Source organism: Anguilla anguilla, chromosome 9, assembly GCF_013347855.1.
Source record: "Anguilla anguilla isolate fAngAng1 chromosome 9, fAngAng1.pri, whole genome shotgun sequence".
NCBI lineage: Eukaryota > Metazoa > Chordata > Actinopteri > Anguilliformes > Anguillidae > Anguilla > Anguilla anguilla.
Window position 1 is genome coordinate 54369355 of NC_049209.1, and position 23949 is coordinate 54393303.

Below are 23949 nucleotides of genomic sequence, written 5' to 3' on the forward strand. Positions count from 1 at the left end.
TGATGGCTCCACCTGCCTTTTTGGTAATTTGTATTTGTCCTAATATTGTAGCTTATTCTTCTGCCTAGTTGGTTGGCAGAGGTTAGGTGAGAATAGTGTTCACTGTGTTCTTGGCTAGAAATAGCTGTACAAAATAAGTATTGTATCTTATTGAACCTGTGCTTTGTAGTTGTCCATGACCATGAAATGCACTTTTGTACGTTGCTTTGGATAAAAGCATCTGCCAAATAAACGTAATGTAATGTAATGTGGCCTTGCACATGCCCTGCCCCTGCTGAAGAGACCGCAGGTTCCAGCATGCCAAGCAGATCGGGCTGTGGCTAAGTCATCGGGCTGTGGCTCGGTCAGTGCTTCTGGTCTTATTTTCTTTGTTGACCTTCGATTTAAACTGAAACCAAAGTCCCAGGTAAGCACCCCCTCCCCCCTTTAATATTTTTGAGACTTTAGAACAGAAAGCCAGGATAGTAGAAAATGGAAAGAATTGGCCAATCAAAAGTCACATGGCGACAAAGAATGTTGTGGCCTATCAGGGTCCGTATGATTACCCAAAAAAAAGCTCCAAGAGGAGGGCCAGTGGTGCAATGGATAACGCGTCTGACTGCGGATCAGAAGATTCTAGGTTCAACTCCTGGCTGACTCGTTAGCTTTTGCCTATTGTGGGTTAATAACCCATGTCTAAAACCAAACAAAGCCGTCCCTGGGTGGGCTCGAACCACCAACCTTTCGGTTAACAGCCGAACGCGCTAACCGATTGCGCCACAGAGACTGCGAATGCCAGTTTGTGGGATGTGTACTGATCTCCATACGTAGTCATCAAAAGCTCACAAATTCAATGAAGAATGGGACATAACATCCTCCCCCCCACCCTCGTAAAACAAGGCAGATTTTGGTAAATACTTCTCATACCACAATGCACACAGCAGTTGGCAGAAAGGGGTTCCTAAATCAACCCTTTCTGGAGCTGCATTTTAAACCGCCACACATAAAAGACAGGCATGGGGGGGGGGGGGGGGGGTTCAGGCAGCCGAACTATTGACTCAGTGGCATGCAGTGGGAAGTGATGGACCTGCTCCCTAGCAGGACTGGGATGGACGTATTGAGACACAAGAGAATATTAATGCTATTTCATACTAGGCATGGAATCCAAAAGGTGTATTTTCACTGAATAAAATACAACAATAAACCTTGAAAGTGGTAAAATAATGATCTGAGAGTGACGTGCATTCATTCATTGTTTTGTTGAAAAAGTAAAAATTAAACAAAGTTATCCCAATATGGTACAATATAGGCTATTAAGACAAATTATCATTGACTGTTATGATCATAGTTTGAAGGTGGGTGGTAAGAGAAAAATTCTGTGGGACCTTCTTGTACAGACCTTGAATTAAATATTTTTTTAAGATGGGGAACTTGATCATGTTAGCCTCACTTCAGCATCCCAGGAAGAGAACATATATGATGACACACTCAAAAATGCCTGCATCCCCACTTTGGTGAGAAAAACGCGTTTAGTTATAAAATGAAAAGCGGAACGTCCCTGGGTGGGCTCGAACCACCAACCTTTCGGTTAACAGCCGAACGCGCTAACCGATTGCGCCACAGAGACATATATAGCAGTATAGGCTAGTCTATAGAAATATGTTCAGAATACATCTACATTATCCCATCTCACCGGACTTTAGATTGAAATGTTTTTACAGCATGGTAATTATACAAAAGTCCTCTGTCATAGCTAGCCAAACTGGAAAAAGGTTACATTTCCAAACTCGTTTTTGTTCATATAGTCTAGGCGTAATTCGCTTTAATACGTTCCTAAAACTACAAGACTATTTCAGACCTCGATAATTAAACCTTGTAATCTTCGCGGACTTGGATAACTTAGCCATTCTTTTGACTTTTTGTGTTAGGTATTGCACTGGCACATTGCTCGTCATGGCAGGGTGCAGTGTGGATATTACAGGAGTACCATGGTGATTTTCACACTTTCTCGGTTTTATGTGCTATTTGCACAAGAGGCATTAAAGAAACACAATGAGTAAAGTATTAAATATGTCAGTTCTGTATTTTTGGAGAAATATGCGTTTTAAATGTATCGTCCTATTTTCAACCGGTTGAGAAAGTTGTCAGCTTGCGTCACGAATACAGTAACCACTACCCTTTCCACGCACCGTAAAGAAATCTGACAGGACACACCGCTGGCTTACAGGCAAGACAATGCAAATATTTGACTAACGTTAGGTTCACTTAAATTAGAGGGCCTTTTAAGGACTATTAGATTGTTTCTGGTTATATTCATTTAGCTAGCTATCTAACGTTAGCTAGCTAGTTTGTTGTCATAAGGCAATGTTATCGATAACGTTAGCCAGCTAGTTTGCTTTTATGAGGACGTTATAGTTGTGCTTTTATCTTAACTTGGCTAGCTAGATAGCAAAAATTATAATTGGATATAAGTCAACGTCCTTACCTTAGCTATCTATCGATACTTGATATACTACTAAGCTAGCTAGCTTGTGAAAATTCAGTCTCCCAAAGAGAGCGCGTAGCATGGGGGTAGCTATGGTAACGGGGCACAGTCTGTCAATCATGGCTAACTGACAGTTCTCATTACCACGCCCAGACGGTTCGGGTGAACTTTTATAGTGGGAAATTTAGGCTTAGAAAAATACGTTTTAAAGTACATTGAAATGACTGAATAATAAAAAAATTATGCACATTTGTTTTGTTGTTGCCTAAAGACAACTGGGAAATGTCACGTTCAACCACCATGTTACTCCTTTAAAGCCTGCAGGTGTCGTTATGCATTTGTAATTTAAAACCGATGCAATTCCCATATTCACCTAACGTTTTACACGGTTAAAATTTTAACTTGTCTCATTCGTTTTTTTAACTACTTACACACACGATATATATTTGTGTGTGTGCGTGTGTATGTATACATTTTATATATATATATATATATATATATATATATATATATATATATATATATATATATATATATAGGCTACTCATTCGTATGTACATCCATAACCCACCGCCCATTCTTACTTAGTAAAAGTTAAACGTTTCATTTCAATGCTGTTAAAAATCTAAATTTTCCTCACCAGAAGAGCGTGCTAGCTAGCTAGCTCACTACCGAGCAAACAAGGCTAGTTAGTCGACACGGACAAACTAACTAAAATTTAACTAGCAAATCTAAATACACTGCGTTGAAAATTTACCGAATTATCAAATTAGTAGTATAAAAAGGAGCATTTAAAAGCCGTTAAAAAAAAAAAATTAGCTTACTGTCGCTGTTCTTCAGTTTGTTCAGCTAACATACGCAATACATGGCAGTTTCTCATCATACAAAAACCGTTCATCGCCACCTCGCGGACCTCTTCTACTTAGTATATGATATTACATTTAATTTACGAAACAAATTATAACAACTTACATTTTTATCCGTGTGTCCCAGTTGAAGCAGCTAAGATATTTCCCACAAGTTGCCAAAGATCGCTTGTACCTCGCCCCTTCTCGACGCTGACGATAGATTGATTGGAGCATGCGCAGACTCAGTGCTTAAGGTTCAATGCAATTTCGTTAAAACAAGCATTTTGCAGGAATAAATGTGATTTAAATTTACATAACAAGCTGCTATGGGTTAAAAGTTGCATGGAAAAATAAGGGTCTTCAAACAGTTTGTAGATTACAACGTTTTACAATAAGGTGTATTCAATTTTTGAAGTCATTGCTGGTTTTGTTTGTAAAAATGGGGGCGAGAATGTACAATTTTCGTATCGCACGCGGACCTGAAAGAGAACTTTATTTAATGAGCGCGAAAAAAAAGGGTGCGGTCCAGGGTTGTCCGTTTCGGATTGGCTTGCAACACTAATGGAGGACTGTGGATTTTTAAAGTGGAGTTCGCAGGAAAGTCTTGATTGACAGCACCTGCCTGCTTTTGGGTTCATTAAGCCTTACCTGGTAGCTCACAATCAGAAGTGTTTTGTTTAGGAAATGGGCGTGGCAAAATACCCAGTGAACAAACCTGATTCTAATCACTAATCACCATGGTAATCCACTTCAAAGGTAATGCAGGTCTGCTCAGCCCACAAAACGTTTTGCAAATTCAGTAGAAAACTACACCAAACTAAATATTTAGGACAGCACTTCAAAAATTCTCTTTCGTTAAAGGTACGCCATAAAATCCATTCGGAAAAATAAAATTTTAAAACTTAGAAATATTTGACCCTGACTGTATTTGCATTGGATAGCCTAATTATTTCAAATACATTGGACCCTTTGCCATCTAAAATTCCAACAGATCATTGTCAATTTTAAAAGAATAATTAATTTTAATCAGCATTCAGATAAAATTTTTTCTTCCGTTGATTTTACTTGGGTTGGTAACAGGTTTCATTGGAAAATTCTCAGGGATCTGTTGGGAGTGTTTTCAGATTTAACAAAAGTTTTTCAAGATGGGTAAGCCCCCATCATTTCCTTAATATAAAATACTTCACATTTATAGCCAGATGAACACTATATTTCTCACTATACTTCTCAGAGCTCAACAACAGAGCCCTTACACACAGAGCACTCACCATAGTGCACGACCCCACACACCCCCTCAACCCACTCTTCTCACTCCTTCCATCTGGCCGCAGGTACAGGTCTCTGACCTGGAAACGGGCCTGTTTTAAAAAGAGTTTTGTCCCCTCTGCTATCGAGGTGCTGAACAAACTGCCTCGCTGAATGTCAGGTGTATTATATGTATGTATCTAGGTATTTATTACTGTATGTATCTATGTATTTATTATATGTGTGTTATATGTATATACTGTACTGTATGTATCTATGTATTTATTATATGTGTGTTATATGTATATACTGTACTGTATGTATGTATGTATTTATTATATGTGTGTTATATGTATATACTGTACTGTATGTATGTATGTATTTATTATATGTGTGTTATATGTATATACTGTACTGTATGTATGTATGTATTTATTATATGTGTGTTATATGTATATACTGTACTGTATGTATCTATATATTTATTATATGTGTGTTATATGTATATACTGTACTGTATGTATGTATGTATTTATTATATGTGTGTTATATGTAGCCTATATACTGTACTGTATGTATGTATGTATTTATGTGAGGCTGCAATGCAAAAAATGTGAAAACAAATTTCCCCTGAGGGGACAATAAAGTATTGTATTGTATATTCACAGGCAGTTTTCACCACGCAAAACATCCACACAAAAAAAAATCCATTATTTGTGAAAAATCCATTATATGTTGTGAAACATCAGATAAATCACTCAGGCGAAAAACCACGCAGTTGTAATGGCTGTGTGAATGGTTGTCCTGGCACACTCAGGTTATAGCTCAACATGTGCAAGCTCACTCAGGGGTAGCATCATAATGTCACTCCTGGAGCCGGATGCTTCTTACTGGGGCGTCCGGCTTTAAGGAGTACCCGCAGAAACTTCCGGTACAAATCACAACGTCCTGCGCCCAGGAAGCACCAGCGATAGTATTCGTATTCCTCATGGAACAACTGAAAATAAATAATTAAATAAATAAATGTGTGTTTAATTGTACAATTAAATAGTGTTTTTATCTTGGAATTATGATCATTTTTACGACACACAAAGAAGTCAATGTTCTGAGTGAGGATTTTTCCAGACCACTGTCAATTAATGTTTTTTTTTTTTTTAGCATCTACATTCTTTTTTTGTAACTTCGTGGAGTCAGCTGTATTAATAAAGAATATTAGAAAGGAAAGTGTCATAAACTAAACCTGGGAAGCAACAAAATGAACATTACTCTAGCAAGGCATTGCATATATTAAAGGGCTATATTTTTCCTCCTTCACGATCATTTCACTTTACTTTCACAGAGGCCTGAGCTACGGCCGGCAGCGGGCTTGAGCTGCAGTACTACATAATGACCACCAGATGAAACCTGCTGCACCGAGATCAGCTAACCCTCATTATTTCATTGAATTTCATTGAATGTATTCAAATGAAATAAATTCATAAATAAGTCATTAAATTGAAATAAATAAATAAAAACGAATGTTGTAACAGTAAATAATATCTCACACAATCGTATTACACGTCATAACGGTTCATCCATCACACTGAACAACACCAAACAAAAAAACAGCCACATTGTCAGAATTTTGAACATTTTTACTGAGCATACGTTTCTCACCCTCTCCTCTTTTCTGTCTCTTCCTCTCCCCTAAACTGAAAAATATGAGAGAGAGAGAGAGATGGAGAGAGAGAGGAGGAGGAGGAGCCGTGTGTGTCCACAGTCTCCCATCTCCTTCGATCTCCTGAATCTGCAGTCCATTAACCCGGTGACATTTAACTCTGCTCGCACTGGCCGGACCCCGAGCCTTCCCGTGCTACAAGGCAGAAAGGAGAAAAGCAAGCTGAGGAGGAAGCGCGCGACGCTTATTTCCTCATGTGAACTGACAGGTAAAATACCACAGTCTGTACTTTCATTTCACGAAAGGACAAGAAAAAACGTTTGGTGTCTTTGGATGCAATTTGTCTAGCCTACTTTAGTCCACAGGATTAGCCCAATAATGCCTGAAATTGTATGCCAGAAATAGTAGGCGTGTTTTGTGAGTGTATGTACGCTGGCCTTTGCGTGTGCCCACGAGCATGTGTTGTTGTGTGTTTGTGAGTGCGTGCGTAACACTCCCGGAGCAGTCACATGCCCGTGCACTAACTGCACTACGGGACGCACGGTAAATAAATATAATCGTTAGGTATTAACCACTGCAATTGTTTCATTAATACAGTAGAACGATTAGTCAGTATGTTTGTATTTTACATGACGACGATGCGCGCAGAAAATGAGCACACGGGCGTATGATTGGAAATGGTATTCAGTTCATGCGGAACACGGCAGTTGTGATGTTGCGTAAGGCCGGCATTTTGGTGTAGGCATTAGTGTCATGCCCCTGTTATGCTGATATGTCATAGGCATGGGTATCCTTGAAGACGACTGACAAACCGCTTCATATATCTCTGGCTGGTGCACTGTGCGGCGATACAGTAAAATAATCTTATAATATGCATTTATTTTCCCTGCTGTCCGCGTGCGGATCCTCCGCGCAGATTGTCGCCACCGCAACTTTCTAGAGCGACGAGAATGAGCATAACATAATGCGTTCTATTGGCTTGTGTTCTATCAGTAAGAATCTGTTTTCTGTTTTTATTCCGTGTTTACATGCCACGCGCACACCTTTATCCGCTCGCATCCGTGCGTCCTTTCACACCCCGTGCTTTGTCATCCGTACGGGTCACAGCGGATATTGAATGAGCATGTTGAGCTACAACAGGGTACAAGAGCAGCGGTAACAGCTGTCTACGCCTCCGCCACCTCGCCGTTTTTAAAGCGTATATTCACCATAAAATGCTTTACATACTGCTCCTCTTAGCAGAATGGGCTTTAGAAACTGCGGTTAGGAGGGGAGTGATTCTCCAGAATTTAGGTCCATGAACCTGTATGAAGTACTTATCGGTTCTGACTTGGAATCATACAGTTACGTCAACGACTGACCATAAGCTATTATACACACGAATAATCATAATTTATCTCTTTATCTCCCTCTCCCTCTCTCTGTCTCTCTGCGGTTGTTGGCATAGCGATATCACCCCAGAACCCTCACTCATGCTCTCCTTCCTCCTCTCCTTTTTCTCCTCCCCCTCTCTCAGCATGTTCCAGTGCTGTAGCTTTGCAGCTGCTGCTCTCCTACGTCCCGTAGTGCTGCAGTGAATATGTTGTGTGTTGTTTGCGCATCTACACATGCCCAGGAGGGAATATGCTGTGTGTTGTATGCGCATCTACACATGCCCAGGAGGGAATATGTTGTGTGTTGTTTGCACATGTACACATGCCCAGGAGGTAATATGTTGTGTGTTGTTTGCACATGTACACATGCCCAGGAGGTAATATGTTGTGTGTTGTTTGCACATGTACACATGCCCAGGAGGTAATATGTTGTGTGTTGTTTGCACATGTACACATGCCCAGGAGGGAATATGTTGTGTGTTGTTTGCACATGTACACATGCCCAGGAGGGAATGGGAGGGGGGTCATCAGCAGGAATAACAGAGTTGTCCTTGTCTGTAATGTCTGAAGCTTAGCACCTTGATTTAAGGGCAGCAGGTTTCACTGCAGATTCGCCGCTGTACCGACCAATCAGATCACTGTGATATTTCAGTTTGGTTGGCAGTAATACCTTCTTGTAAATGCTGAAATCTTTAGGGGGGGGTTAGGCATGTTGCAGGGGAGGGGATCTGTCTGAAGAACACGCCTAGCCAAAGGCAACAGTGAAGAACAGCAAAGATCCCTTAACCCCTCCCCAGAAAGGTCACGGGCCAACAGAAATAGTACACGCACACACAGTTGAAGCCTAGGTCATGCACTCCCATCATGCACCCTGCCTCGCACACTAATCCCTTTACCATGGCAATTGCACAACACTGCGCGTAACACAAACACCAGCGACAGCAAAAGTGCATATGTGTGTGTCTGGGTGTGTGAGTATGTGTGTGTGTGTGTGTGTGAGTATGTGTGTGTGTGTGTGCGTGGGTATGTGTGTGTGTATGGGTGTGTGTGTGAGTATGTGTGTGTGAGTATGTATGTGTATGGGTATGTGTGTGTGTGTATGGGTGTGTGTGTGAGTATGTGTGTGTGTGTGTGTGTGTGGGTATGTGTGTGCGTGTGTCAGAGTTCAAATATTCCCATAACTGATGTTCTCTCAGCCCACTGCACAGTTGTAGTTTATGAATTAGTCCGCGCTGACGCTGCTCTCCTCTCTGTCCCTGCTCTTCTCCCTCGCCCAGACTGCTGATCCTGGTGAGAGAACAGAACAGCACAGCAACCATGGGATCCTCCTCTCTCTTCCTCTCCTCCCACCTCTCCCTCCTCCTCCTCCTCTCCCTCCTCCCCTCTCCTGTGGTTTGGGCGGACTCCGGCCTCACCGTCTCCACGCGGCAGGGGGAGGTGCGGGGGGTGCGGCTGCCCGTGCCGGACGGCGGTCAGGTGACGGCATTCCTGGGGATCCCATTTGCCGAGCCCCCTGTGGGGAGGCGGCGCTTCCGGGCGCCAGAGCCCAAGCGGGCGTGGTCGGGCGTGCTGAACGCCAGCACCTACCCCAACGCCTGCTGCCAGCCCGTGGACTCCTCCTACCCGGGCTTCCCCGGCACCGAGATGTGGAACCCCAACCGGGAGATGAGCGAGGACTGCCTGTACCTCAACCTGTGGGCCCCCGCCCCCCCTGCGCCCCGAAACCTGTCTGTGATGGTGTGGATCTACGGCGGCGGCTTCTACAGCGGCTCGTCCTCGCTGGACGTGTACGACGGGCGCTACCTGGCGCACGCCGAGCGGGTGCTGGTGGTCTCCATGAACTACCGCGTGGGCGCGCTGGGCTTCCTGGCGCTGCCCGGCTCCCCCGACGCCCCCGGCAACGTGGGGCTGCTGGACCAGCGGCTCGCCCTGCGCTGGGTGCAGGAGAACGTGCGCTTCTTCGGGGGGGACCCCCGGCGGGTCACCATATTTGGGGAGAGCGCGGGCGGGGCGTCGGTGGGGATGCACCTGCTGTCCCCGGGGAGCCGGGCCCTGTTCGCCCGCGCCATCCTGCAGAGCGGCGTTCCCAACTGCCCCTGGGCCACGGTGAGCGCGGGGGAGGCCCGGCGCCGCGCCGCCCTGCTGGCCCAGCTGGTCAACTGCGCCCCGGGCAACGACAGCGAGCTGGCGGCCTGTCTGCGGGCGCGGCCACCCGAGGAGCTGCTGGCGCAGGAGTGGCGCGTGCTCCCCCACAGCAGCCTGTTCCGCTTCTCCTTCGTGCCCGTGGTGGACGGCGCGGTGCTCCCCGACGCGCCCGACGCCCTGCTCCGCTCCGGCGACTTCGCCCACGCGCAGATCCTGCTGGGCGTCAACCGCAACGAGGGCTCCTACTTCCTGCTCTACGGCGCCCCCGGCTTCAGCAAGGACAACGACAGCCTGATCTCGCGGCGCGACTTCCTGGAGGGCGTGCGGCTGAGCGTGCCGCACGCCAGCGACATCGCGCGGGAGGCTGTGGTGCTGCTCTACACTGATTGGCTGGACGAGGACGACCCGCGCAAGAACCGTGACGCCATGGACGGCATCGTGGGCGACCACAACGTCATCTGCCCCCTGCAGCACTTCGCCCGCTCCTACGCCCAGAGCCACGCCCAGGCGGGCGGGGCCGGAGGGGCGGGGGCAGGGAGGGGGGACTCTGCTGAGGGAAACTCCCCAGGTGGGTGTTAGGGTTAGGGTATTACTCATCGTGGGTGGAGCTGACTCTCATCAGCCACGAGTGACTCTCATTTTGTGGAGAGGAAAATAGTTTCTTTGGTCAAAACAGATCAGTGACTGACAGGTCTCTGAAGCTCCACCCACTCCGGAGTCAATCCGGGCACATTCCGTGAAATAAAAGAAAACAAAATTCTTTCTGTTCTCCTTCATGTGACACCCTGCTCTCTCTCTCTCCCACTCTTCCCTTCTCATCCCTCTATCCCTACCTGAGCAGGGGGCGTGTACCTGTACCTGTTTGACCACCGTGCGTCAAACCTGCCGTGGCCAGAGTGGATGGGCGTGATCCACGGCTACGAGATCGAGTTTGTGTTTGGGCTCCCGCTGGAGAGGAGGCTCAACTACACCGCCCAGGAGGAGCAGCTCAGCCGCCGCATGATGAGATACTGGGCCAACTTTGCCCGCACCGGGTGAGTTACCATGCCAACTTCGCCCGCACCGGGTGAGTTACCATGCCAACTTCGCCCGCACCGGGTGAGTTACCATGCCAACTTCACCCGCACCGGGTGAGTTACCGTGCCAACTTCACCCGCACCGGGTCAGTTACCAGAAAAACTTCACCAGCACTGGGTCAGTTACCATGGAAACTTCGCCCTCATTGGGTGAGTTGCCATGACAACTTCACAAATTCACTGAGATGGGTTGAGTTACCATGGAGATTAGAGTTGGCAATTAAATGATCTTTATGATTTAATTAAACAGTTTATAAAATTAACAATTGAATTAACCAAATGTGATGAATTACCATGGCAACCACACCTGTAGCTGGTATGAGGGGGTATTAGGGAGACACCATAGTAGCAGACTGAGGGCAGGTTGCCATGCCATTGGCTCAATACCCCCGTCCCACAGGGACCCCAACCTGAACGCGGACGGCACCACGGACGCGCGGCAGAAGTGGCCGGCCTTCACGCCCACTGAGCAGCGGTTTGTGGGATTGGACACGGAGCCGCTGAAGCTGCACCGCGGCCTGAGGAACCAGCCCTGCGCGCTGTGGAACCGCTTCCTACCCCGCCTGCTGGACATCACTGGTACTGCAGTCCCAGGCCCACTGATTAATACATCTGTGCAAAATGGCCATTTAAGGCGCGCGCGCGCACACACACACACACAGTATTTAAAGCCATGGACATGGCAGGTCAGCGTGCCAGGGAGAGCTGACCCAGAGGAGGGATGAGGTAATGGAGAATAAGGGGATTAAAGGGAAGAGAGGAATGGAGGGACAATGCTCTTCAGGTTTTTAAAGTTTCAACAGTAAGAGCAGTGAGAAACAGGACAAACTGTGCAGGATGGAAGTGGCCAGTCTACTTTACAGTTCAGTAAAATTTCACTCTTACATCTCCATTTCCCTCTCTCCCCCTTTACCCCCATCCTGCCCCCCCAGGGAATATGGATGAGACAGAGAGGCAGTGGAAGGCTGAGTTCCATCGCTGGAGCTCCTACATGATGCACTGGAAGAGCCAATTCGACCACTACAGCAAACAAGAGCGCTGCAATGACCTCTGAGCATGTGTGTGTAAACAAGAGCACTGCACTGACCTCTGAGTGTGTGTGTGTGTGAGAGAGAGAGCATTCATGTTGTTCTTCATGGTCCTGCAAACTTTATAATTTAAGGATTTATTGTTTTGGTCTCTGAGTGGGGCCCATCTGTGTCCAGTACTCTGTGCTTTATCAGTGTGTCTGTTCGCTGATGTGACGAAGATGATGATGCTTTTCTCCCCAGTGGCACTGTGTTTGTGTGCATCTGTTCACTGAGTGTAACAGTGAGCACGTTCTCCCCAGAGTAAGGCATTAAAACTGAACAAAAAACACATAAATATTTAAAATATGTGAATATGTGCTGAATATATTTTGTGAATATTTGCATACTGGGTTTTGTCTGACATTTTTGAATACAGGAAGAGCATGTTTCTTGAAGAGAATGAGCAAAACGTGTGAGAGATGCCTTTCCGAGAGAACGAGTGTGTGTGAGAGAGAATAAGCCTGTGAAAGAGAATCAGTGTGTGAGGGAGATAGAGAATAAGTGTGTATGTGAGAGAGAATAAGTGTGTGTGTGAGAGAAAAAATGTGTGTGTGTGTGTGCGTGCTTGTTGTCTGCATCCTCTCTGAGCAGCTGAACCCTTCTGGAACATTCTCATTAAACTGACTGACACCATCACTGGCCTCCCAGTCTTCTGTTCGACCCTCTCAGCGCTCTGTCTGTCTGTCTGTCTGTATGCATGTCTGTCTGTCTGTCTGTCTGCATGTCTGTCTGTATGCATGTCTGTCTTTCTGTCTGTCTGTATGCATGTCTGTCTGTCTGTATGCATGTTTGTCTGTCTGTCTGCATGTCTGCCTGTATGCATGTCTGTCTGTCTTGCCCATCTGGATTCTGTCAACAGTTTGTCCTTTTCACTACGTGACCACACGTAGGTAGAGGGTAGAGGATGTGCCCCCCCCCCAACTTCTGAGGTAACACTGTTCATCCTCTGTACATAACAGCAATACACACACATACACACAAATGCGCATGCACACACACAAAAACACACACACTCAAACACACAGAGATACATATATATGCGCACACACACACACACACACACACATACAAAATTAACTCAGATGCCAGCACCATATTTGTCAAGACGGTTTCAAGGGGCTTGTCTGACAGGGGCCCTCAAAAATGTGGTGTGGTTACAGTAGCCTAATGGTAGTGGGCCCCAATGTAAGACCTTATCATGGGGCCGAAAGACCCTGGCCGGGCCACGCTCTCGCCCAATTATTTAAAAACTGAAACATACGAATGACAGCGGTGCCCTTCTGGGACAATTCCTCATCCTTATCTCTGTATGTGTTGTAGTGTTTGGACGAACAGCACTAGTAAGCTACATTAATAGTACCGTGTGAACACGGTCACCAGCGCAGTAACAGCGGTTTAAAACCCTATTGCATCATTTTCTTTCCCAAGAAACATGACAGCCTTTCGCTCTTCTCCGTAAACACGATGCAAACAGGGAGATGCAGGAAATGCCTCCCTTTCAGAAAACACTTTTCCTTATCCAAATACCGCATATCTTCTGTCTAAATATTTATTTTGAACAGCTTGTTTTTTTAGAGGGAAGATAGCGTACCGGAGGAAGTTTCACACCGTTTGTGGATGTTGTGGTTTTAAAAATTGGTCGCAGGAGGGGGCTATATGCCAACAAAGACCCATATTGTGACTAGAACCTTTGCTGCTCTTTTTCCAGAAAGCGAACAAAAGCCTTCGGTCACGACGAACTTACTTCGAATCCTGTGGAAGGTACTGCTCGTCTGCACCCGTGCACGCGCGAATATAGTCTGGGCGCCAACAACTTAAACTCACAGCATAAAAAGTTTAAATTTTTAAAACTGTAACATAAATGGTCGTTTTTTTTATTACCACACACGTGTTTATCTGTGAAATGCTGATGCTAAATGATAGGCTTGAGATGAGATGAGCAATTAGCGTTCAACTGTAACCATGCCATTAAAATTAAACCGTTATGCTGAAACAGTAATACGACATAATAGCTCTGTGATCTGCAATTCGTTCATGACTTTAAATCCACTGACGTGAAAACTGAAGCCACATTTAAGATAGACAAATTATGCAATTTATGTGAGTTGGGCTACTGGATCTCCTAGCTACAGTATGACAGCTCGGGCATTATGAAGGAATTCAACGGAACATCTGCCTCAGAAACGAATGACTATGGTCTATTAAATAGAAACGTTGTGTTTGTTTATCTTTAAATAATGGGTCTGTACGTGTCGATATTCCAGGGAAAAAAAGTTTTTAAATAGGCCTCGTCTAAATTCTCTTGTGAACGCGGGAATTCCGAGCACGCCCACTGTAACAGCTGCAGTCCGTGAAGTTGAAGTGAAGGGAAGAGAGTCTCGAGCCTCTGCCCAGCGCCTAAGGGCTCGAAAAATGTGAAATCATCTAAGTGTAAGACAGTGTAAGACTGGTCTCGATTAAAACTTGCTATCCTACACATTGGTGAGATAGGGTAGTAGGCTTAACTATGCTAACAGACCGCCGGGGTCAGACTATTGATGAACGTAGCTATGCCGCACGGACGTGGGCCGTTAAGGGGACTATTGTTTGCTACTTCCAGAATTCTCGGATTCTCCCATCTGGTTTGAATCGTCATCTCCGAAATTGTGAAATTGGACACCTGAATCACTTTTCTTTCCCCTTTCGCCTCTCTCTCCTCCCCTTCCTCTCAGCGCGGCTGTTTTCTGTTTAGTGTTTACTGCGTCTTGACTTTGGGATTTTCATAACAATTCAAGCCATCTGAATGCAAACGGGAATCGAGCCAAGAACGCCAGTCAGGCAGGTGGGAGACGCAACGGGCTGTCACCGCTGGATCAAACTTTGCCAATCCTACATTCAAAGTCAGTGCTCGCTGAAAAAGTAATACAGGGTGAAATGGGAAGGGGTGGGGAGAAAACGGAGGGAGGGGATGTGAGGAGAAAAGGCGAGGCAAATGTTTTTCTAAGTTAAGGCTAAAAATATATAAACGAAGATAAAGGCGATAAGATCTCTTGTCAGTGCATATATCAGCGCGATTAAGGATTGCGCGTTTCGCCAGCGGAAGAGTCGCGAGCAGCCCGGAGTGCGCTGCGAACAAACTTTCGAGTGGGTGAGTTCGTCCGTCCGTGTGTCCACCCCCCCAAAAAACTACTGAAAACAACGTGTTTTCTCCCAAGTTTTCCCAGACTAACCACATGTTTATTAGTTAAATTGTTAACAATGCAAGACGGTGCCTCGAAAGGCTTTTGCATAACTTAAAGTATACCGCCTACGTGTTCTGCATCCTTTAGCCTAGACCCTAGACTACTCCGGGCGCCGCGGGGCGTTACTGACACTGCCCTTATACGAGGCGTTGTCAACGGCAACAAAGTAGGGTTTACGTGTATTTGTTCATGATTTAAGAAGCCGATGACACACGCTGATCTTTCGACTCCAAAACCGAAGTGATGACCACAATATTGACCCGAACTGAACTGTATACTTTACGTCCGACATCTCATCTGTAGCCAAGCTCAATAATCGTTGTACACTTTGATTGAATCAACCCCCAACCTGACGTCCAGGATATTATATTTGTGAAATTAAAGGGTGGAAGCACAGATTCCAACTATAACTTTCAAACGTAATAAATACATATGGGCTGCGTGCTAAAGCCAGGCTGTATGGACTCACTTATCCTTAAAGAAGGCAAGCGATAACACGACTTAAAAACTCTATAAGCCTCTGGCTATAGACAGCTGAAATCATTGCCATCAGCAGGATTGTGGGACATGTAGTCATACCATTTATCTGCTGAACTGTAAGTGAGGCATCCCATAATAACAGCTGGGCTGCCATGATGGAAATGTCTCATAATGAGCAGAACCTCTCGCTACTGTTAGTCACATGCTTTTATCATCCAATCAAAATACTTGTCTCTCCCAAGCAGAACACTATGATTGGAGAGGCCCTTACAAGGCATGGTAGCTCCACCAGTTTTCTTGTCACTCATAAATTACTGAATGGGCAGTTCTGTTGAAACAACGTTGACGTGAAAATATGAGCAGAATAGAGTGTGAATAATTATAAGGCCACATACCATTAAAAATGAATATCGGATTTAACATGAGCCTCAAAGGGAGTCACATGGGACGGGTCACAGCTGTTGAGTGGAGAAAGTCTTTGATTGGACAGCATCAGTGAGCCAAGTGGAGCATCAGCCAGTCAGCTCGGCCTGCACGGGTTTGATGCCAGGGAGCTCTGTCCCGACTCTCATTGCCCAACCAAACTCTTTAACAAGAGCCAGGATATTTAAAACCTCACGCCCAGCACAGAACCTATCACCCTCCTTCAATACAGGGTTACGGTTTCCCAGATAAAACCTACAATGGCACTGGAAATTAAACAAATCTCTGCTGAATTTTACATTTAACTGAAGGCTATCGTAGTGCATGAATACACAGGAACAGAGGGCTGAACAGAACCCTCTCATCCACACAGTGTGCTCCTTTAAATATCCCCACTTCTACTCACATTAACTCGTATTTGCTCTCATTTCTACACTGCAAAAATAGCCCCGCCCTCTCCACTGCGTCACCCTGGAGTAGAAGATGGAGGAGGAGAAAGGGAGAGAGAGCGAGAGAGAGGAGGAGAAGGAGCGCGAGAGCGAGAGGGAAGAGGAGAAGGAGACCGACGAGACTGAGGATTTTGCTCAGGCAGCAGAAGGGGCAGTCCTCTCGTGCCAAGAGGGGACCTCAAAGGATGACTCTGACTTACCCATAATGCACTGGGAGGCTCTAAGCCTGCGCATTGCTGAGCTGGAGAGACAGGAGGAGGAGAGGAAGGAAAGGTTAAAGGTCAGAGGGCAGAATGCACTCCCTCATTCTTTCACACTCCCTCTCAGTTCCTCTCTCTCTCTCAGTTCCTACCTCCTTCCATCTCTCTCTCTACTTCTCCATCATACACTTTCCCTCTGTTGCTCTCTTTCTCTGTCCCTTGTTCCCTTTCTCTTCTTTTCCCTCCCTCCCTCCATCCCTTGCTCACATTATCCCATTTCTGTCCCTCAGAGCTCTGCAGAGGTGGAGCGAGAGAATGTGTCAGTGGGTTGGATGGAAGAGAGGGATGGAGGGAGCTGGTGGGAGGATGTGGAGGCGGACAGAAGCCGGAGGATCACAGCGATCACTTCACGGTACGGCGACAGGATCGTGCTGCCAGTAACCGGCTTTAACAGGTTTTAACCGTCTTTACTGCTGGTCCTCTAACCGTCTTTACCTAATGGTCTATAACAGTCTTTAACAGTCACCACTGTTTGTCCTTTTTCAACAACTAAGTTCTCTTAGGTCTCTGCTCTCTTACACCACGCACAGAGCAGCAGTTCTACCCTGACACCAGCAGGTGTCACTACACTAGCTCAGTGATATTTATGAGTTACTCCTGCATGAACAGCTGGGCAGGGCTCAGAGCAGGAGCAGTGATCAGGGGCTCTGAGAGTCAGATAGAGATACAGAACCGTTTTGGCTTCTCTTCCATAAAGTGTCATCTTTAATGGCCGTCGGGAGTTAAGATCCAATCTAAAGGGCCAAACCTTCTGCAGCACAGAGGGTTCGTTCCCATCGCTCATTTTAACCTCCCTCTCATTTCACACTGTAAGATCATATCTCTCCAGGATAATGAAAAGCTTTCCTGTTAGCAGATGACCTCAGGCCTCTACTTGGGTGAACAGTTGCTAATTTTCGGATCTGATGTAATGACAGGACCCCTTGTTCACTCCACCCACATCAAAACCTCACCAGAGTCCAGCAGTGTTCTCCTCTTCCTCTGTCCATCCAGGTTCCACAACCAGAAGAACCTGCAGCTCTGCTTCATCAATGACAGTGACAGCGAGGATGACGAGGAGGGAGAGCAGGCAGGCGGAGAGGTGAGAAGCTGTGACCGTGGTGTGATCCAGAGTTCCCATCAGCCCTACGAGTGCAGAGTAAAATCACAGTAGAGTAGCTGTGTGCACATCCAACCAGTATTTGGCCAGGTGCAGGATAAAAGTACATGTGAAGGTTGAAAGAAAATGGATATCCACTCACTGGATTACAGCTCCCAATACTTTATTGACTAAAAAAAAAAAGCATGCCTGATGAAGACCCTGTTGGGTTGAAACGTTGCCTTGCTTTTTTTTTTAGTCAATAAAGTATTGGGAGCTGTAATCCAGTGTGCGGACATCCATTTTCTTTCAACCTGCAGAGTAAAATCAGTCACCATATTTGTGTCTGTTTTTTAAGAACACTTTTTCTCTTCCTGATTTGCACATTTATCAGAGCTCTCTGGTGTAATTTCAGAAGAGTTCAAACAAGCATGATCTCTCTTCCACTTTTTACTGCACCCATGTCAGGCTCATGCAGACACAAGCCAAAGAAAGACATTTTCTATTTAGCTCACAGCTGAACTTGTGGGCTCCTGATTGACCAACAGGGGTCACTGTTGCACAATAAAACCCTCCCATCAGGACCCTGTTCACACTGGCATAGTGCAGGCCTGATACCAGACCAAAGATCCTATCTATGCACTGTAACAGCGCCTTAACAGGGCCAGCCTGCAAAGTGTGTGTCTGTTAATATACGTCTGTCTCTGTCAAGACCTCAAGAGAGGCCCGTGGGCGTGGCCAAGCGGATCAGGCCTCGCCCCCTGTGACACGAGGACTGAAGATGGAGGTGAGGGCAGCACTGAGCGCACTCAGAGACAAGCTGTGGACTGAGCAGAAACAGGAGGTGAGACTGGGGTGTGTGTGACACACTGTGTGTGTGTGTGTGTGTTTTAGTGGTTAGTGTGTGTGCATCTTAAAGCTGTGTCTCAGTGCTATGTGTGTGTTTTAGAAGTTAGCATGTGTCTCTTAACACTGTGTGTGTGTGTGTATTTCAGTACTCTGTGTATATATGTGTTTTAGCGGTTAGCATGTCTCACTGTTGAGTATCTGTGTATTCTAGCGGTTAGCGTGTCTCACTGTTGAGTGTGTGTGTATTCTAGCGGTTAGTGTGTCTCTCTGTTGAGTATGTGTGTATTCTAGCGGTTAGCGTGTCACTGTTGAGTATGTGTGTATTCTAGCGGTTAGTGTGTCACTGTTGAGTATGTGTGTATTCTAGCGGTTAGCATGTCTCACTGTTGAGTATGTGTGTATTCTAGCGGTTAGCGTGTCTCTGTTGAGTATGTGTGTATTCTAGCGGTTAGCATGTCTCACTGTTGAGTATGTGTGTATTCTAGCGGTTAGCATGTGTCTGTTGAGTATGTGTGTATTCTAGCGGTTAGCGTGTCTCACTGTTGAGTATGTGTGTATTCTAGCGGTTAGCATGTCTCACTGTTGAGTATGTGTGTATTCTAGCGGTTAGCGTGTCTCACTGTTGAGTATGTGTGTATTCTAGCGGTTAGCGTGTCTCACTGTTGAGTATGTGTGTATTCTAGCGGTTAGCGTGTCTCACTGTTGAGTATGTGTGTATTCTAGCGGTTAGCGTGTCTCACTGTTGAGTATGTGTGTATTCTAGCGGTTAGCGTGTCTCACTGTTGAGTATGTGTGTATTCTAGCGGTTAGCGTGTCTCACTGTTGAGTATCTGTGTATTCTAGCGGTTAGCGTGTCTCACTGTTGAGTATGTGTGTATTCTAGCGGTTAGCGTGTCTCACTGTTGAGTATGTGTGTATTCTAGCGGTTAGCGTGTCTCACTGTTGAGTATGTGTGTATTCTAGCGGTTAGCGTGTCTCTGTTGAGTATGTGTGTATTCTAGCGGTTAGCGTGTCTCACTGTTGAGTATGTGTGTATTCTAGCGGTTAGCGTGTCTCACTGTTGAGTATGTGTGTATTCTAGCGGTTAGCGTGTCACTGTTGAGTATGTGTGTATTCTAGCGGTTAGCGTGTCTCACTGTTGAGTATGTGTGTATTCTAGCGGTTAGCGTGTCTCACTGTTGAGTATGTGTGTATTCTAGCGGTTAGCGTGTCACTGTTGAGTATGTGTGTATTCTAGCGGTTAGCCTGTCTCACTGTTGAGTATGTGTGTATTCTAGCGGTTAGCATGTCTCACTGTTGAGTATGTGTGTATTCTAGCGGTTAGCGTGTCTCACTGTTGAGTATGTGTGTATTCTAGCGGTTAGCGTGTCACTGTTGAGTATGTGTGTATTCTAGCGGTTAGCATGTCTCACTGTTGAGTATGTGTGTATTCTAGCGGTTAGCATGTCTCACTGTTGAGTATGTGTGTATTCTAGCGGTTAGCGTGTCTCTGTTGAGTATGTGTGTATTCTAGCGGCTAGCATGTCTCTGTTGAGTATGTGTGTATTCTAGCGGTTAGCATGTCTCACTGTTGAGTATGTGTGTATTCTAGCGGTTAGCGTGTCACTGTTGAGTATGTGTGTATTCTAGCGGTTAGCGTGTCACTGTTGAGTATGTGTGTATTCTAGCGGGTTAGCGTGTCTCACTGTTGAGTAGGTATGTATTCTAGCGGTTAGCGTGTCTCACTGTTGAGTATGTGTGTATTCTAGCGGTTAGCGTGTCACTGTTGAGTATGTGTGTATTCTAGCGGTTAGCCTGTCTCACTGTTGAGTATGTGTGTTTTCTAGCGGTTAGCGTGTCTCACTGTTGAGTATGTGCGTATTCTAGCGGTTAGCGTGTCTCACTGTTGAGTATGTGTGTATTCTAGCGGTTAGCGTGTCTCACTGTTGAGTATGTGTGTATTCTAGCGGTTAGCGTGTCTCTGTTGAGTATGTGTGTATTCTAGCGGTTAGCGTGTCTCACTGTTGAGTATGTGTGTATTCTAGCGGTTAGCGTGTGCTGCTACACAGGTGGAGAGGAAGCCGTTGACTCTCAGTGAACTCCAGGCCCTCAGTCTGCAGGAGCTGAGCTCTCTCAGAGCCTCACTCACTCAGGCCATCCACGGTCAGTACAGCCTTATACACTCACACACTGACACTCACACTTACACACTCTCACACTCACACACACTTACACACATACACTTGCACACCCACATACTCACACTTACATACTCACCCTTACACACTCACACTTACAAACACAAACTTACACACTCACACGTACACACTCACACTTACAAACACAAATTTACACACTCATACACCCCCAGTGCTTGGTCAGCACAGGCCTAACAGTACACCTGTGTGTGTGTGTGTGCGTGCATGTGGGCGTGTGCGTGTGCACGTGTGTGTGCGTGTAGACCTGAGCTCTGAGCTGGTGAATCGACTGCTGACGCGGGACCAGCTGAGGACAGAACAGGATGCCATGCTGCTGGATGTGGAGGACATGACATCACTGTGACATCATTGTCGTCTCAAAGATACAATGTCTGACATCATAAGAGACTAAGATGACCTTGTCTTTCTCATGTTTCTCATTTAATTTCTCTGAGAACGGTTCTGCATCACAGGCAGCAGTGAAATCATATGGTGACCAGTGATTTCACACTGTGGTTGGTGACATCACACTGTGAACAGTGACATCGCAGAAGCAGAGAGAATTCACTGTGAAGGACCCTGGACCCTTAAATGGATGCACTTTTTTTCTTGGATTCTGTTTGGGTGGTTATCGCCATGGCAACCTGCATTGAGCATCTACGCCACGTGTCTCGCAGCGGTTGGGCAGAGATGTGGGGGGCGGGGACTGTGAGGGACGGATTTGATTGGACGGTGATTCTGCAACTTGTGTTGGTCTACCTGCCTGTCTCAGGCTCTAATCTGAATCGGGCTGATCTCGATGGGGGGGGCGGGGGGGGGGGCTGTGTCCCTTTCTCACACACGTGGCCGTGGTCTCAGGTTACAGTCATGGTCGGACGGTCTTAATGACGGTGGGTAACAGACCCAGGGCCTGCGAGCCACGGAGCCTGGCGGAGCTGAAGGGATGAGCAGTGTTAATGTGGGGCAGGGGTCTGGGTGGGGGCCTTTCCTGTAGAGGGACAGGCGCAGGGACACACTGGCCCGGCCCGTCTCAGTCTGGGTAAGATTTACTCACTTTATTCACTAAAATGGACAATGATCACAAACGATAAGTGCCTTTTGTATCCCTTGCTTTATGTGCCTTGTTCATAAACCATTATTTTATATGAGTTTCTGTGTGTGCATTTAAATGTTTTATAGAAAGACTGTGTGAGTGTGTGTGTATGAGTGTGTGTATGTGAGTGTCAGTGTACGCATGTGTGTGTTTGTGTATGCGAGTTTCAGTGTGTGTGTGTGTATGAGTGTGTGTGTCTGTGTATGAGAGTGTGTATGTGAGAGTGTGTGTGTGTTTGTGTATGTGAGTGTCTGTGTGTGTATGAGTGTGTGTGTGCGCGTGTATGTGTTTGTGTACGTGAGTGTCAGTGTGTTTGTGTGCTAGCTACCAGCTCAGCAATAATAAGGGTACAGAGGGAGGGATGAGCGAGGAGGAGGCATAACAGAGAGAGGGAGCGACAGATAGAGAGGGGGAGAGAAAGGTTTGTGTTATAGTCTGGATGGATTGTGTGGTCTCAATGCTGGGGCTCGAGTCTTAACCTGATACTGAGCATTTTATTCTGACTGAAGTGCATGCTACACTGTCCACCAACAGGTAAGAGCCAGAGAGAGTACCCTCCTGAACACACACACACACACACACACACACACACACACACACACACACACGCACACACACATAAACACACACACACACACACACACGCACACACACATAAACACACACACACACACACACACTCACACACATAAACACACACACGCACACACGCACAATGACACCTGGGATTGAGTGGGGTTCAGTGGGCTACTGTGATGCTCTACTAATTAAGCCTCAAATTCATATGGCTATGATATTATGAAATTTTTTTTTTTCTTTTTCATGATTGATAAAAACTGTATAAATCAGTTGTTCAGAGACACGGTCCCACCCACACGCAGTCCCACGGGATGGAGTAGCATGCGTTGTTTTCTAATGTTACTTTTGTTTAAAAATGAAGTTGTTAATTTGCAATTCTTGGAAAATACCTTAAATAACAGTGGCGGTCAGGAACTTGCGTCATCGCTAGTACTCTTTCTGCTGATAAATTATTGACAGATTAATGACAGAGCAACAATATTAGAACACTGCGTTACCTGCGTATTGGGTTGCCATGGCAATTAATAATTCAGTGACCGCAGAGGTTAGGAGAGAGACCTTTGTCTGAAAGGCACAAGTACTGCTTTACAAAAGTGTAATAATTCTCTTTTAGGCCCATAACAGCAGGGGAACAGCTGCAGCTAAATCACAGAAAAGGTTTTTGTTTTGCTTGTGTCTGCTGCTCTTCTCAGACTTCGGCAGTTTGGGTTTGAGAGCAGTTTGGGTTTGAGAGCGCTGACTTCTTAGTGCATTGGTGTGCAGCAGCAACCAGGTTTGCATGTTCCCTGTGGCCTGGAGAAGTCATGACACTTAACTAGCAGGCTCTCGCACATGCTAATGCTGCTTTTAGCTTTAGCTGCAGGGAGCACACATGCTAATGCTGCTTTTAGCTTTAGCTGGATTCAGTTGTACAGAGAGGTGATGCTCTGTGGCTCTGCGGCACACGGTGATGACGGTAGCAGGATGTGTGCTCTTTGAGTGCAGTCTGAACAGGCAATCCCTGTGTTGTGTGGGAAGTTTTGGAATGAAAGAAGGGGGGGAGGGATTGAGGGAACATGAGCAGATGGAGGGATGAGTGAGTGGAAAAGGGGAGAGAGAGAGAGAGAGAGAGAGAGAGAGAGAGAGAGAGGCATTCAGGGAAAGCGTTACTGATTGAATGGTTAATGGAGCAGGAGACTGAATCAGCAGGACAGACAAACAGCGCAAGGTTGTGTAAGACAGGAACAGAACAGGGGGCGTGTGTGTGTTTATTTGTATGTGTATTTTTGTGTATGCATGAGAGCATGTATGCGCATACCTATAGTATGTATGAGTGTTGTGTGTGTGTGTGTGTGTGTGTGTGTGTGGAGAGAGAGAGTGCATATGTGTGTGTGGAACTAAAGGTATGTCCTTGGACAAGGTTGTTTACTGTAATTATGGAAAGTAATTAGCCTATATATAGGCCACAGAACTGAGTCATGAC

The 23949-nt window shown here is 46.0% G+C and overlaps 2 protein-coding genes, 1 long non-coding RNA gene and 3 other non-coding genes across 10 annotated transcripts in view; 3 read left to right on the top strand and 3 right to left on the bottom strand.

Moving 5' to 3' along the window:
- The window catches only part of LOC118236509, a 39548-nt gene extending 36036 nt beyond the window's left edge, over positions 1-3512 (bottom strand). The window contains exon 1 of the long non-coding RNA XR_004767053.1: positions 3437-3512. This is a non-coding gene — a long non-coding RNA (uncharacterized LOC118236509). The remainder of the gene's footprint in view (positions 1-3436) is intronic.
- Positions 568-640, top strand: trnar-gcg. The gene has a single exon. It is a non-coding gene; the product is annotated as a tRNA-Arg (tRNA).
- trnan-guu lies at positions 693-766 on the bottom strand. The gene has a single exon. It is a non-coding gene; the product is annotated as a tRNA-Asn (tRNA).
- trnan-guu lies at positions 1533-1606 on the bottom strand. Its single transcript has one exon. It is a non-coding gene; the product is annotated as a tRNA-Asn (tRNA).
- A 2689-nt stretch (positions 3513-6201) lies between the features above and the next one.
- LOC118235637 (acetylcholinesterase-like) lies at positions 6202-12514 on the top strand. 2 transcript variants are annotated; one of them, XM_035433185.1, is made up of 5 exons: positions 6202-6482; positions 8865-10300; positions 10574-10766; positions 11209-11387; positions 11741-12514. In XM_035433185.1, exons 2-5 carry the CDS (start codon positions 8905-8907, stop codon positions 11860-11862), a joined length of 1890 nt encoding a protein of 629 aa, XP_035289076.1. In that variant the 5' UTR covers positions 6202-6482; positions 8865-8904; the 3' UTR covers positions 11863-12514. The 2 variants fall into 2 exon arrangements, with proteins under 2 accessions (XP_035289076.1, XP_035289075.1); XM_035433184.1 differs by lacking the exon at positions 6202-6482 and adding an exon at positions 6669-6757.
- Positions 12515-13580: 1066 nt separating this feature from the next.
- im:7136398 (schwannomin-interacting protein 1) lies at positions 13581-21963 on the top strand. Of its 4 annotated transcripts, none has more exons than XM_035433189.1 (7): positions 13581-13639; positions 16450-16731; positions 16942-17063; positions 17705-17792; positions 18502-18633; positions 20663-20780; positions 21079-21963. In XM_035433189.1, the coding sequence occupies exons 2-7, from the start codon at positions 16486-16488 to the stop codon at positions 21177-21179; spliced, it is 807 nt and encodes a 268-aa protein (XP_035289080.1). In that variant the 5' UTR covers positions 13581-13639; positions 16450-16485; the 3' UTR covers positions 21180-21963. The 4 variants fall into 4 exon arrangements, with proteins under 4 accessions (XP_035289080.1, XP_035289082.1, XP_035289081.1 ...); XM_035433191.1 differs by lacking the exon at positions 13581-13639 and adding an exon at positions 13677-15005 and having other exon boundaries at positions 20687-20780; XM_035433190.1 differs by lacking the exon at positions 13581-13639 and adding an exon at positions 13679-14757.
- Positions 21964-23949: the final 1986 nt, after the last annotated feature.